Raw genomic sequence first — 13861 nt, forward strand, 5'->3', positions numbered from 1 at the left:
CATTGGCCAAGTGCGACCTTTAGGATAGGTTCGTAGCATTTGTAGAGTAAGCGAGATAGAGGCATGTTCCAAAATTGTGATGGGCGCAATATGCATGGAAATTGTGTCATGGATGAGGTAGGAGTCAACCACAATGTAGTCAATATTATGTGGTGGAGAGAAGAGGTGAAGTTATTTCCTGTAGGGTTATGTGGTCGGTACCTTGAGAATATGTAAAATACCTGTTCGTAAAATGGAGCAAGGTTAGTAACATGAACAGCCGACAGAAGGAATAGCAGAAGTGACAGGTTGCATAATGTGGGGATTTTTAGTGCTCAAAGTAATGGGCAAGCCAACAGGGAAAATATGATTTTGTAACAGGTGGAAATGAGACCCCCATATCCCTTAATCACATCAAAGACAAACGCAGTAGCAGGGTTTGTAAAATGGTACAAGGAGCCATCAGGTATGGTAACAGTAATGCAATAGTTGAGATAAGTAAAGAACTGTGGAAGACCCCTCTGTTGGGGATAGGTGATAGTTGACAACAGCATACTGAGATGAGGAAAAACTGGGTTAGTTATAATTGTAAATCGCCGAGGTAGGGGGACCCTGAGAGATTTAATCTGACATTACTTGGTAAACCAGAAGCTTTAAGTACAGTTAACGTGGAGCACTTTGCGAGTCATCCATCTGTGACTAAGGTGTGGTCCAAGAAAGTCACCAATTCAGCGGACTCCAGGAAAACATGGGTTTGACGCTTATAGACGCTTATAGATAATCTTAAATTTAGAAGGGCCGATGAAAGAATTTTGGATTGCACTTTCCGACAGTGTTTTCCTAAGTGCCAGAAAGCCCTCCCTTTTAGAGGCAGTGTACCTGGCGAAGTCTTTGGAAATAGAAATCCTTGCACCTTGCCAGGAAATTTTCCTCATATGCGTCATTCTGACGCATATGTACAACTGAAATTTTAAAACGTTCTGTAAATTTGATGGAGTTTGAAAATGGAGGCTAAGAATTAAGTTGGTATCCTCAGATTGATTTGTGGTAACAGTGCATGTGCATCAAACAGAATAGTATGGGCAATGAGTGGCCTCAATTGAATTTAGAAACCTCCAAGCTTTCTATTAAAATTTCGATTTTATTTATATTTGTTTGTGAATTAAATAGTATATTTCATCATTTGGGTATTTGTTTGATGAATGCTAGTTTCTTTATCTTTTTTGTATTGTTTGGCAATTGAAATCATAAAAAATGCTAAAGCTGGGGTTCCCGGCTTCTAGTAATGAGTCAGTGGGGTCCCTGGATTCCAATAATAATTCAGTAGGGTCCCTGGGTTTACATAATGATTAAGTGGGGGCCCTCAGACGTCCAAAGGTTAAGAACCACTGCTCTAGAGCTTACAAAGGACAACATCTCATTATGACAGAATTACAATACATATTACATTCTGTAATGTTTTGGGCACATTTTGCTGGGTGTGGATATAGTAAGGCTGGAGACATGGTCATGTTTTCAATTTCAAGATGAAGTTAGTGCCCAGTCTTACCAAATTAAGAAAGCACAATTCTGTAAAGTGCATCATTTTTGTTTAAATGCAAATTATTCATACCCCTAGGAAGACATTATTTTTAATTAGAAATTAGCTCTAACAATAGCAGCATTCCTCCCAGAATATCTCCTACCTCTGCATTGAACCTTAATGTAGTCCTCAACAGGCTTATGGGTCGCCCCTTTGCACACTTACACTCTTGCCCTTTACAGTTCTCTTGTGGAAATTGGCTTTCCTCGTAGCCAGAACTTTCCTCATAGGTATCAATGAGTTGCAGGCACTTACCCTTTCATTCAGGTTCGCAGGACAGGGTTGTAGGAACTAAAACCAAGTTCCTCCCCTGCATAGTATTCCCTTTCCACCTCAGGCAGACCATAGAGCTCTCAGCCTTCTTTCACAGCCTGACGTTGTAGCAGAGAGAGCTCTTCATACCATATTTGTTAAACAGACTCTCATGTACTATGGTAACAGTACCAAGTACTTCAGCAAGTCTGTCCAGCTCTTTGTTGCCTTTGCAAAACCTCACTAAGGCACTTTCAACCTGTAAAAAAGGTACAACCACGGCCTTTGAAAAGTGGCCACCAGGTCACCCGCTCACATGTTTACCAAACACTATTGTGTGGATATCATAGTCTATCAGTAGGCAATGGTTGGCCAGACAGTGATAAAAAACTTAGTTTCAGACATCTGCATCATCCACATGCTTACAACCTCTTATTGAGGGAATTGATTCACACTCTATACAGAGCATGTGCATCTTCATCCTCACATGCTACGAATGGAAGATGTTACCTACCTTGTAAGCTTCTGTTTGTAGAGTGTAGTGTAGTGGATTCGCAATGCCTGCCTTCCTCACCAGAAGCCAGTATTTGCTGCAGATCTCTACTTTTGTTACAAATCAAATCAAAACAAGATTTATAAAGTGCAGCTTATCATCCATGAGTGTATCGAGGCACTGAGAGGATTGCAGATTCGGGAGAGTTCAGTTGAACAGCCAGGTCTTGAGTCCCTTACTGAATTCCAAAAGAGAAGATGCGGTCCAGAGGTGGAAGGAGAGCCCATTCCAGGACTTTGCAGCAAAGTAGGAGAAGGTGCGTCCTCCAGTATTGATTCAACAGATACAGGGGTGTGCCTGAGGGAAAGGCAGGTGGAGCGCAAGTATCTGGAGGGTTGGTGGAAGTACAAGCAGTGGTTGATGTATGCTGGTCCTTCATTGAAAAGGGTTTGTAGGTGTGGGTCAGCATCTTGAATTCACATCTCTTCTGAATGGAGAGCTAGTGGAGCCTCTTGAGGTGGGGGGGTGATGTGGGTCCGTTTGGCGGAGGTCGAAAAGGTTGAGGATGAGCCTGGACGCTGAGTTCTGTATGGTCTGCAGTCTCTTCAGGAGGTGTGTGGTGATTCCTACGTAGAGTGTGTTGCCGTAGTCCAGGCTGCTGGTGACTAGGGCTTGGACGACGGTTCATCTGGTGCTGGAAGGGAGCCATTTAAAGACCTAAAGGAACATGCGAAGAATGAGGAAGCAGGTTTAGGAGACTGCGTTGATCTGCCATTTCATGATGAACTTGCTGTCCGGGACGATGCCGAGGTTACGGGCGTGGTCTGTCTGAGTGGGTGAGGGTCTTAGTTCAGTGAGCCACCAGAAGTCTTTCCAGGGGGAGGTGTTCCCGAAGAACAGTACTTCCATTTGGTTTGTTTTAAGTTTGAGGCATTTGTTTTCAATCCAGTCGGCCGCACTGGTCAAGCACCAGCAGAAGCTGGCCATAGTGGTGAAGGGGTGTTCAGAAAGAGAGAGGATGAGCTGGGTGTTGTCTGCGTAGGATATGATGTTTAGTCTATGAGTTCTGATGATGTTGACCAGGGAGGTTACCTATTTGATACTGCACAATACACACGATGCACCATGCTGCGTTCACTCACCACCACATACATAATCTTACCCGCTGTGCAAAATCTCATGTAACGATTCCTGGTACCTATGTATATTGTCTACGAAGGGAAGATTCACAGTCCATTCTGTGACTTGAAAGACTCGAAGAAAAACAACTGCAAAGATCCGAGTCAATACTGCATGGTAGAAATATACATAGCAAGTGACCTGCCTGCATTCTTTGGCTCTGAATATTCTTATATTTAAAGGAAATTAAATACATTCAAAGCAAGATTTCTCATTTTAAATTTTTTCTTCAGATTTCTCATACATAAATCAACCTGTGTTTTTACAGTTTTTCGACAATGGTTACAGAACATCTAGTTGCCATACCCCAACTCTTCAGCTTCATACTGTGCTCATGTTTCCCCTTAAACAAGTCATGAGAACAACCGTGCTTGTGATTTCTGTTTTAGTAAACTGAGACCATAAATTATCTATGCAAAACACATTGCATCCTCAAATAGATTTAAAATTGATTGTCTTTCATTCCCTTAATCCGGAGAAGAGATAAAACAGGGAAATATTCTAAAACAAACTTGGTTACCAGTCACTGAGCTACATGCAAACACATTTAATTGCCTCATATTTGAATGCTCACGTTCAGTATTTGTGCTAGGTTTCTTAACAAATAGCACCTTAACGTGACTCATACTATTTCTTTGTCTTTTTTTTTTGTGGTTCCTTCTCAGTCAGTGCAAGAGAACATAGCAAGAGTTTGCTACTATCCTGCACATTCACTGGTGGACCCTCCTACACACATACTTATGCACTTTCCATTATTTACTAGTAACATTGCCTCTTAGAGACCGTTAATTAATTAAAAGGTCCTTATCCTTGTTAGTAATTAAATCTTCAGAAAGTAAAAGCCTTGAGAACAAATGCATGGACTTTTGAATGTGGTTTTTTGGAATTCAGATACTTAAAATGCAGTGAATAAGTTGTCTTGTTCCACTATGTTGAGTAATGCATGCAGGGAAGTGCAGAGGGTTTGCATCTCATCTTTCTGACCTGATGTATGTTTTCTATGTGTTTGTCCTATCAGGTACGGTGAGTACAGAATGCCAAACAAAGCCTTGAACAAGAATGACCATTATGTTGGAAATTGGAAGGAGGGCAAGATGTTCGGGCATGGAGTTTATAGGTAGTGTATTATTATAAAATATCTGTATAAAAGATTGCCATTGACCTCTAGCATTTCAAAATCTCTCAATCCGATATACTCCTTTGTGTAACAAAACACACTTATGATATCTTCTTATGCCTCTTCATTGTTTCTTTAATTGCCAATGTTCATATTTTTTGCAGTGGACTTTTTTCATGCCTTTGTGTATTGCTAGAGTTATATATTCTATTAAATTGTTTAATGCTCCTGTCAAGTAACATCTATGCAAATGTTTGTAGCTCCTCCCTAGAAATGTTTTGCCTTGATACTTTCACAAATAATGTTCCCTTTCCTTCAGTTGCCATGCATGTGTTTCGAGTTTTTTTTACTCAGTTACCTTATAGTAGTTTACAGTACTTTCCTATGGCACTAATTCACAAGGTTGCCGCTCTTGCGTCTGTCTTCATGCTCACGTTTAAAGGAGTTCACCATACTCTTAACTATAGATCATCAGTGTATTTTTTTTAAACTCGTCTTCCGGGATTATCCTGTACAAACCGTCCTGCTGTTATGAAGAAATAATCCACATGCTGATGTAAACTTTAAATGTTTAAGATTATATTTTATAAGTGAAGTTTTCGGAGTGGGTGCAAAATTGATAATCTGCAGTCCCCCTTGTATTGACAATTAACACTCCCATATTCCACGTATCTCTAGTTACTTTGACTCTGTGACCTTTTGTCCTACTGGTTTGACTGTGTTAAAATACAGATGGGAATTTGTAGATGATTAGCATTAGAAAGGACATAATTGTCCTTCAGGCTCTGTATCCTCCATTATTTTGATGATATCTTTATTCCTGTGAGAAAAAAGCTATCTTATCATGTGTATGGTCCTCTGCACCAATCTGAATGAACAGATTTCAGCTGTTGTCACCACTACATCTCTCAAAAAGGGGTTCGAATTGGTAGTTATGAGCATTTATAAGTGCCCCCAGTGGCTACTGTAGTAGATTATATTGCAGGCTACAAATCAAGTCAAACAGTTAGTTCAAGGTATTGCAAACCTTTAGGGTTTGCCTGTTTTTTGGGTATACCTTTCAAGGTCACATCTCAGAGCCTAGAAGACTGCATTGCCTTCTTTTGACCAGCAAATCAGTTTCAATGTAGCATGCATATTTTTCAAATACCTTAGCAAATATTATTACTATTATTTAAATTACCCCGACGGGTTTCCCAATGCAAAGCAGGTAGAGGAGAGATTCCTGAATTAGAAGAGCCAAGTCTTCAAGCCTTTACAGAAAGTGAGGAGAAATGTACAACTTCTCAGTGACTCTGGAAGAGAATTCCAGAGTTGCGGCCCCTTATATGAAAAGGCCTTTCATACAGTCAATCCGAACCTAGGCACACTGAACAGGGACAAATTCATAGAACGTAAGGATCGGGATGGGTGGTAAAGTGACACCAAATCATGAAAATACTGTGGTCCACTTCCTGCTTTAGCCTTGAACATAAAGCATAAGGCTTTGAACTTGATACGGTTCAGAATTGTCAGCCAATGAAGCAAGTGAAGAAGGTTGGAGACTCAGGATATCTTTGGAAGTCGGTAAAGCAACCTCGCAGCTGCATTCTGAACTAATTGCAGTCGGCGGGTAGTAGCCTTTTCGGCTTCCAAATACAGCACATTGCCTTAGTCCAGTCTGGCTATATTGAAAGCCTGGATCACAGTCTTTGAGCTGGAGCAGGGATCATCCAAATGGTCTTTTTAAGCCATTTGAGGACCGCAAAACAGGTGGCAGCCACCTGAGACTTCATAGACAATTTGTCATCCAGAAGGAATCTCAGATTTTTTACTTTCTGGGATGGAATAGGCAGAGCCCCAAGAGAGTTGGGCCAGTGAAGAGGGCCCCAGAGAGAAGATGGGATGGAATAGGCAGGGCCCCTAGAGAGTCAGCCAGTGACAAGGGACCCAGAGTGAATAGTTTTTCTCCACAATCTTGACCTCAGTCTTATTGCCATAGAGCCTGAGAGAGCTTTTGTTCATCCATGAGGTGATGTGACTCAGGCCCAAGCTCAAATCTGAGGGTCCATTGTTCTATTCAATAAAGATGACCTGTGTGTCATCTGCATAGGAAAAAAGTGTCAGAGCACACCTGTCCGCTTCATCTGCCCAAGGGTGATGTAGATGTTAAACAATAGCGGGCTCAACACCGAACCCTGTGGTACTCCTGACCTCAGAGTAGGAGTCTCAGATCTGGCAGTGGAGGACAAAACTTGAAATGTACAATCAGTCTCAAATTATCTAAGCCAAGCCACGGCTGGGCCCGCAATTCCCAGGGCAGCCAGCCGCTCATCCAAAATGGAGTGAGGCACAGTATCAAAGGCTGTGCTAAGGTCTAACAAAATGAGTGCAGCCATTCTGCCCTCATCAAGGTGCTGTCTCAAGCACTCGGTAGCACCCAGAAGGGCAGATGAGATACTGTGCTCAGTCCTTAATCCAGGCTAAGAGAAATAAAGAAAATTCAATGCCTCAACAAAGAAGGTGAGCTGGCCATTAATATATTTTTCTAAAACGTTAGAAAAGATCGGAAGAAAATTGGACATATTGGCTGAGTCCAAATGAGCTTTTTTCAGAAGAGGAAGAACCATAGCATGTTTCCATTTCTGGGGAACCAGTCCCTCACTAAGAGAGATATTAAAACGATCTCTTAGCATAGAATACAGATTGGCATAAATTTGATTCATCGTGTTAGGGGTCTAAAGGAGAACCTGATTTAATAGATTGCAAAATAGTTTCAAAAGTCACAGCATCTAACAAAATTCCAAGTCCCTAGTTTAGGGACATCAGCATTAGTCATAGCGCCGTGACAGTCTGCGTCCGTAGCTTTCTGCAAATCAGAGTTAGTCATGGGGCTATCTAGCTGGAGTTCGTATGTGCAATCGAGTGCCATTTGAGAGAGTATCTTTCTTACTTTTTGATTAAAGAAATGAGCTAGCTCCTCGCATTGTGTTGAAGGGAGCGAGGGTGTAGGAGGCAGATTACAGGGGTCCAATATTTCTTTGACCACCTTAAACAGGGTCCTGGAACAATAGTTAGCACTTAGAATTTTCTCCGAGTAATACGCAGCGCATGCCGATTCGCAGAGGCCGTGATATTTTTTTACCGCAGTTTTATACTGGCTTTTAGCTTCCTCCCTGTAGGGCCTTGCATTGTTGTTTTTCATGTTTCAGCATTTCGCTAAACCAGGAAGCTAGCGTAAAGGCCAACCAGAGCATTTGATGGTGGTTGGTAAAATGTCCTCTAGAGCTTCTGCAAGCCACTTATGAACCAAATCAGAGTCAAGGCCCAGTGCTTGTTTTAAGACAGGGCAGTTATAATGGAGTAACTTATTCAATGCTGCAATATACAATTTCGCCCAGTTCCTTGATTTAAAGGGTTGGTTTGGGCGTGATGTTAAAAAACAGGGCAGAATTCTAACAGTAAAATGAACAGAAAATTGTCAGACCACAGTAGTGGCATAGGGGGAGCAGTCACCAAGTCTGATACATTGTAAAAAAATTAATCCAGTAGATGACCGGCCAAATGTGTAGGGTCAATGTTACACAAATTTAAGCTGAGGACATCAAGATCCCCTATGAGGGTGGAACTTGGCTTGCACTTGGTGTCATCTAAATGCAGATTAATGTTGCCAAGTAGGGTGAAATTAGCCGATTTTAATATGTGTGGAGCTATCCGGTCCGGCAAAGAGGTACACCAATTTCCTGCATAACCAGGGGGGCGATATAACAGGGCTCCTGAGAATGTAAATTTCATTGTAAGCGAAAGCACAAAACAAAAAGATTCACTATCAGGAACAGAGAGATCTTCAATTTTACATGCGAAGCCATTCTTTCAAATAATGGCAATTCCTCCACCTGTCTGTGGTTTAATTCCCATCTTTAGACTTGGCTATAAGGGTTAAAGAAGCTCCTAATAGCAAGTATCCTTCAGATGAAAGTTTATTACTTTACAATTGAAACACATTGAATCATTACCAAGGTTTGAATAGTGTTTGAGCCTGTGTCAGGTTTTCAATATGGAAATGGGGGCAGTGCCTCCCCATTTCAAAGCTGGCATTATATCAATACTATGAAGCTTTGTTTCCCAGACCGCATTAGATGTTTATCTCCATAGAGTCATAAATGGGTCCGCACACTTTAAGAGGAATGGCCTTCCATGTCATTACTCATTACTCATGAGTAACAGCCTTGCTCAGGAATTTAAAAGTGCTACAGGCCCAGTGTCCTGTCTTCGTCTGTCACATATGCACACTTTAAATACAATTTTGTTTTGTGCAAGAAAAATTCTGTGATATTTTAACGAGCTGGGAACAAGGACTGTAGCCCAGGTCGCGGAAAGGAGTGAGAAACACACATATACACTCTCACACAAAAACACAGTGGCTCACTCAATCAATTGTCTTTTAAATATAAAGCTTTTTAGCCAATTTTGTCGGGAAAATGTGGTATAAAATGCAATTTCTTTCCTTCAATTTTTCAGAACCTTTTCAGGGAAGAACCACTTGAAATCCTCATGGGATTATTGGGCTTACTCACTGAGTGCAATATGTGACAGATGTTTCTGTCCCACCACTAGTCCTCGGCCACCACTAAACACTACTCATCTAGTAACATCTGAGTCAGGAAACACTTGCACCTACAGGTTTCCCTTTCAAGATACAAGGCCTTATATAGTAATCACAGGTGACATTGCAAATGCAGTTTTTGCATGGCATTAAAGACACAATCCGAGATTATTTTTGCACTGTGGCAGATATATTAATATGTTACAGCACAAAAATGTAATGTAGTAGGATTAGCAGAATTCCTGCTCAATAATACTAATGAGGCAGGGATGTGTTTGTGAGGAACCGGTGGAGGTTTGCAAAGGACAGCAGACCTTTAACCCTGCATTCACAATCGCAAAATGTCAATATGGCAGCAACTAAGTGATAGGAGCTACCAAGTACAAATAAATGTGGCACCATGCAAATGGATGTCAAGGCTGCAGACTGCAGTTGCCTGGATTGCATTCTGCTCTCCCCAGTGCCCGACATGTGATTCACTGAGTAGAAGCTGTTTATCATGTGCAGCTTTCCATTTGGTCAATTGCTAATGCCTTGTTTGACAGATGAATAAACTGGCAATTGTTGGTGACTGCAATTGCTGTGACAAAGCATGAATACAATTGATACATGCCATTGCAGTTCATAAAAAAGAGGTTAACCATGTTTCAACCCCCTCCCATCAACTCACGGTTATCTATGCAAATCACAAGGAGTCAGAATGTATACATTGCAGTCAAAAAGCTGTTTCCAACTGACGGTGTACCTTGAACACATCACACATTGCATGTTAGCAGTCCCAGCGCCTGCAATTTTGTGAATCGCAGGCTTTGCAGCCTCAAAGGGCTTTATAGTTTGGAATTCTGTTGTACGATTTCCACTTTTCCAGTAGGAACTGTGCATTTGTTGGGCAACATAAACGGGATTGGTGCAGACTGATTACTTGCAACCACTCAGGATATGTTGTGCTAGAGACTAGCTAGCTCACATTTCCACCATAAGGTACCCTAACCTAGATGGCAAATGGTTTGGGCAACCTCAAAACATGACAGCTCAGATCCCTCCCAGGAATCGTAGTAACAGAACCAGAACCCTTTCCCTCAGTAACTCATGTGCTCACAGAAAGACACAAAAGGGCGTTTTCAATATTTATTGAACCATCAGGATTCTTGTATAAAATATATGCGCTGCAATAATCAATAGACAGAAGCACAAGTGATTAGAAGTATAAGGACAGTGAAGAGAATGAACAATTCCACTATCATTCTAAAACAGTGTGTAAATATGCTGGCATATAAGTACTGAGTATAGTGTACTCCCACTATGCGTTCCCTTCCCTAGTTGTCGAGGGTGTGTATATGTGCTCTGCCGAAAATCCTCTACAGGATGATCTAACTCCCCTTTACCTGAAGGCAAAGTGTGTAGGTCCCCGTTTTTGGTCACAGGTTGGACATCCCTCCTTGCAGAGGGATTAACAGGAACCAGCTAAGCTGAAACGCCAACACAGCGACGACCTCGCAAGTGACACCAAGTGCTCCCTGCCTGAGTGCGGAAGCGTGTGTGAATGTAGAACCATGGTTCCGTGTTAATGTTAATGGTCTCTATGATAGCAAACTTGCCTTATGAAAGAAATAACAAACAACAGCATATGCACAATGTATGTCAGGATCTTGTACAAAATGTTCACGGTGTCGTGATAGTTTTCTTGTGAAGTGATTTTGTAAGTAAAGTAGTTTCAAAGAAAATAACCTTACACTGTCACGCAAGCAAATGTGAGTCAGAATTTACTTTTGTGTGATATAGAAGACAACTTAAGAAACGTGTGCATGTAAAAATGGCACTGTTTCTTACCAGGCCTAACTGAGCCAAATGACAATGCAAGTGCTTTACCTGCATATTTATGTAAGTTACATTCATCTTGTAATGGTATTTCACCTCATGTGCACCTACCTTTTTTATTCAGGAATAGCAGGCTAAAGCCGTGAGAATGATTTACATCAGATGTAGCACTGCTTGATCAGGGTTCTCCCAAGAGACTTTTGATGGTGTCTTTTAAGAAGTGCAGTACCCAAGTATAAGGTAAGAGCTAGCCATCCCTAGGTGGGGTACAGAAAGCCATTAAGGATTTTAGTACTAGACCACAGGCTTACTTCTCAATTTTGAGCCCTTGTTACAGCTGTTAAAGGTGCCAGTCAGTCTACTTCTTTCTGAAAACTCTGACAAGGAGTGACAAGGTTTGGTTACAAAAATAATTTAACAGACTAATTCACTTCTTCCTATCTAAGTAAAGCATTCTCAGATCTCAGTGTGCAAGGAAGGGTCTACAATTTTGACCTGGTTGTCTCCTTAGCTCAGGCCTAAATCCCATCAGCATCCTGTCATTCCCGCTGTCTTCATCAGTAGCAGCAATTGACCATGATAATGTGGGCAAATGAGCCATGATGGAAAAGTGGCTTTCTCTGCCAAGGTTTAATTTGAGGACTTGGGACCAGATGTATGAAGCCTATTTGCATTTACAGATGGCCTGATTTGCAAAATCAGGCCGAGAACCACTGCCCGCTCTTAAAAAATGAAACGTAAACATTTCCTTTTCTTTTTTGAAATTCATCCTGTTTTCCTTTTAAAGAAAATGGACTGCATTTCAAAAGAAAAAAAATTGCTTTATCTAAAAGCAGTCACAGACATGGTGGTCTGTTGAACCCAGCAGTCCACCATCTGTATGATGCCTGCCATTCCTAATAGGTCTCAAATTGTGACTTACCTCATTAATATTCATGAGGCAGGTCTATTTGCAACCTCCTATAAATTGTTGTTTGTAATTAAAAAGGTTCATACATTAGGAATACCAATTTCCTAATTGTGATTATCTCCGAATCACAATTAGGAAATTGGTATTCCTAATGTTAGTACATCTGGCCACTATTGCTTACAAAATAGCCCAGATATATATTTTGCTTCCTGTAAACTTTATTTGAATTTTAATGCCTTTGAGTCTTTCCACTTATTAATGTCTCCTCTGCTCCTTGGAGTTTACATCTGATTTATAGTTTGACAACCCTTTCTCTTTCTGAGACAAGTGGTTGAATTCCCTTGAAAAAATGTATATACAAAACTGTGTTTTTTTATTACATTTGATTTTTGTAAGAAGGATAGCATGATCAAGTCTTTTTTTGCTTGCTTTCTCATGTATCCTGAGAAACTGTCATTCACTCCACTAAAAGCAAAACATTTTACTGCCCTCATATAGCTGCCTAGTTTTAGGAATGCTTATGTGTGACATTTCGATGATTTCAGTGTACTTATGAGTGACATTTAACCACCAAATGTGCAATACTTACAGTGAGACTTTCGCATGAGTAAACCCAAGCAATGAAGTGCATGGAAACAGATAGATATCAGAAACCACACACATTAAAGCAATGAGAAGCATGTAAAAGTTCTAGAAACTGTTTTGTAAAACATCTGCAATGGAAGGTCACTAATCTACTACCCTTAATTACCCGGCCAATATAAAAATTAGAAAAATTGTTGGAAGCCAGTAATTTTCACCTTTTCTGTACATACTTTAAACAGTAATTATAAGAAGAATGCACTTTAAAATGTGTTCTGGAGCTTGAAGGAAGTGACCCGATTAGGGTCACCTGGGTTACTCACTACCACCTCTCAGCTATTCCATACAAATGACGAGTCGGTCAGATAGTAGAGAATGCAAACCGATATATTTATTCAGATACACTTGTGCGGACCCCAGTCTGCCTAGTCTCTTAGGAGTGCTGCAGAGGGACCGACATCAGCAAACATGGAGATACATTATGTACAATTCAGTACCAATGACGGCACACCCATAATGGAATTTTCCAGGTAGATGCAGCTATACAAAGAAGTACAGAAGGATAGGTTTTGATTCAGAGGCGGGGCACACACTATCTCCTACTCAAGGTCAATTTTGTCCGTGCCCGCCACTAGACTCGTGGGTGAAGGCCTCTATCTAGTGGGAAAGGTATGCGCTATTAAGAACAGTGTATTCATTGGCAAAGCAAGGCCCAACCTTGGAGAAACGAAAATTACCACAGGTCGTTTTCTCAGACGAAAATAAGGATTAGTTTTGATGATGGTTTAAAATGGCGGCCAAATATAAAATGGTTCAGCGAATGCCCAACTTACAAAGAATAATACACAGGCAAAATAACTAAAACATTTTCATTCCAACAAGCTATCTTAATAATCTCTGACCGATAATTAAAGTAAACAATGACTAAAAAAGCTATTGTACAAATTAATATATATGTAAAGTTCTATTTAAGTATCCTGGCCAGGCCTTTGCAGAATATTGAAACAAACACATATCACCAGTATTTTACCCTAGGAAAGGTTGCAACCCTATTGTCTGCCTCAAAGTACAACATACCAGATATTGACAAAGCCCGCTGGAGGACCATTACATCGACCACCACAATAGCATATGCACATAGACCCCAATTGAGGATTACTCCAAAATAGCTCATTACATGAATGTTTTGCCACAAGGCAGACTATCTGCTCACCAACTGAGGCTTGACCACACGCGCTGGTATACACATTGACTCACGAGTGTCTACTCATGACTGTATCCTCACAGCTGGTAGTGTAGTGATGTCTGACGTGCTGTTGTCAGCCCAGATGACAGACCTTTGCATTCCTGGCTGCAAAGCTGAG

General features: G+C 41.0%; 1 protein-coding gene across 2 annotated transcripts in view; it reads left to right on the forward strand.

Annotated features, from left to right (window-relative positions):
• ALS2 (alsin Rho guanine nucleotide exchange factor ALS2) overlaps positions 1-13861 on the forward strand; it is a 1262853-nt gene that overhangs the window by 777848 nt on the left and 471144 nt on the right. For both annotated transcript variants that reach the window (XM_085648975.1, XM_085648976.1), the window contains exon 20: positions 4504-4602. In XM_085648975.1, coding sequence (XP_085505101.1) covers positions 4504-4602 — 99 coding nt within the window. The remainder of the gene's footprint in view (positions 1-4503; positions 4603-13861) is intronic.

This window comes from Triturus cristatus, chromosome 3_2 (assembly GCF_964204655.1).
Source record: "Triturus cristatus chromosome 3_2, aTriCri1.1, whole genome shotgun sequence".
Taxonomy (NCBI): Eukaryota; Metazoa; Chordata; class Amphibia; order Caudata; family Salamandridae; genus Triturus; species Triturus cristatus.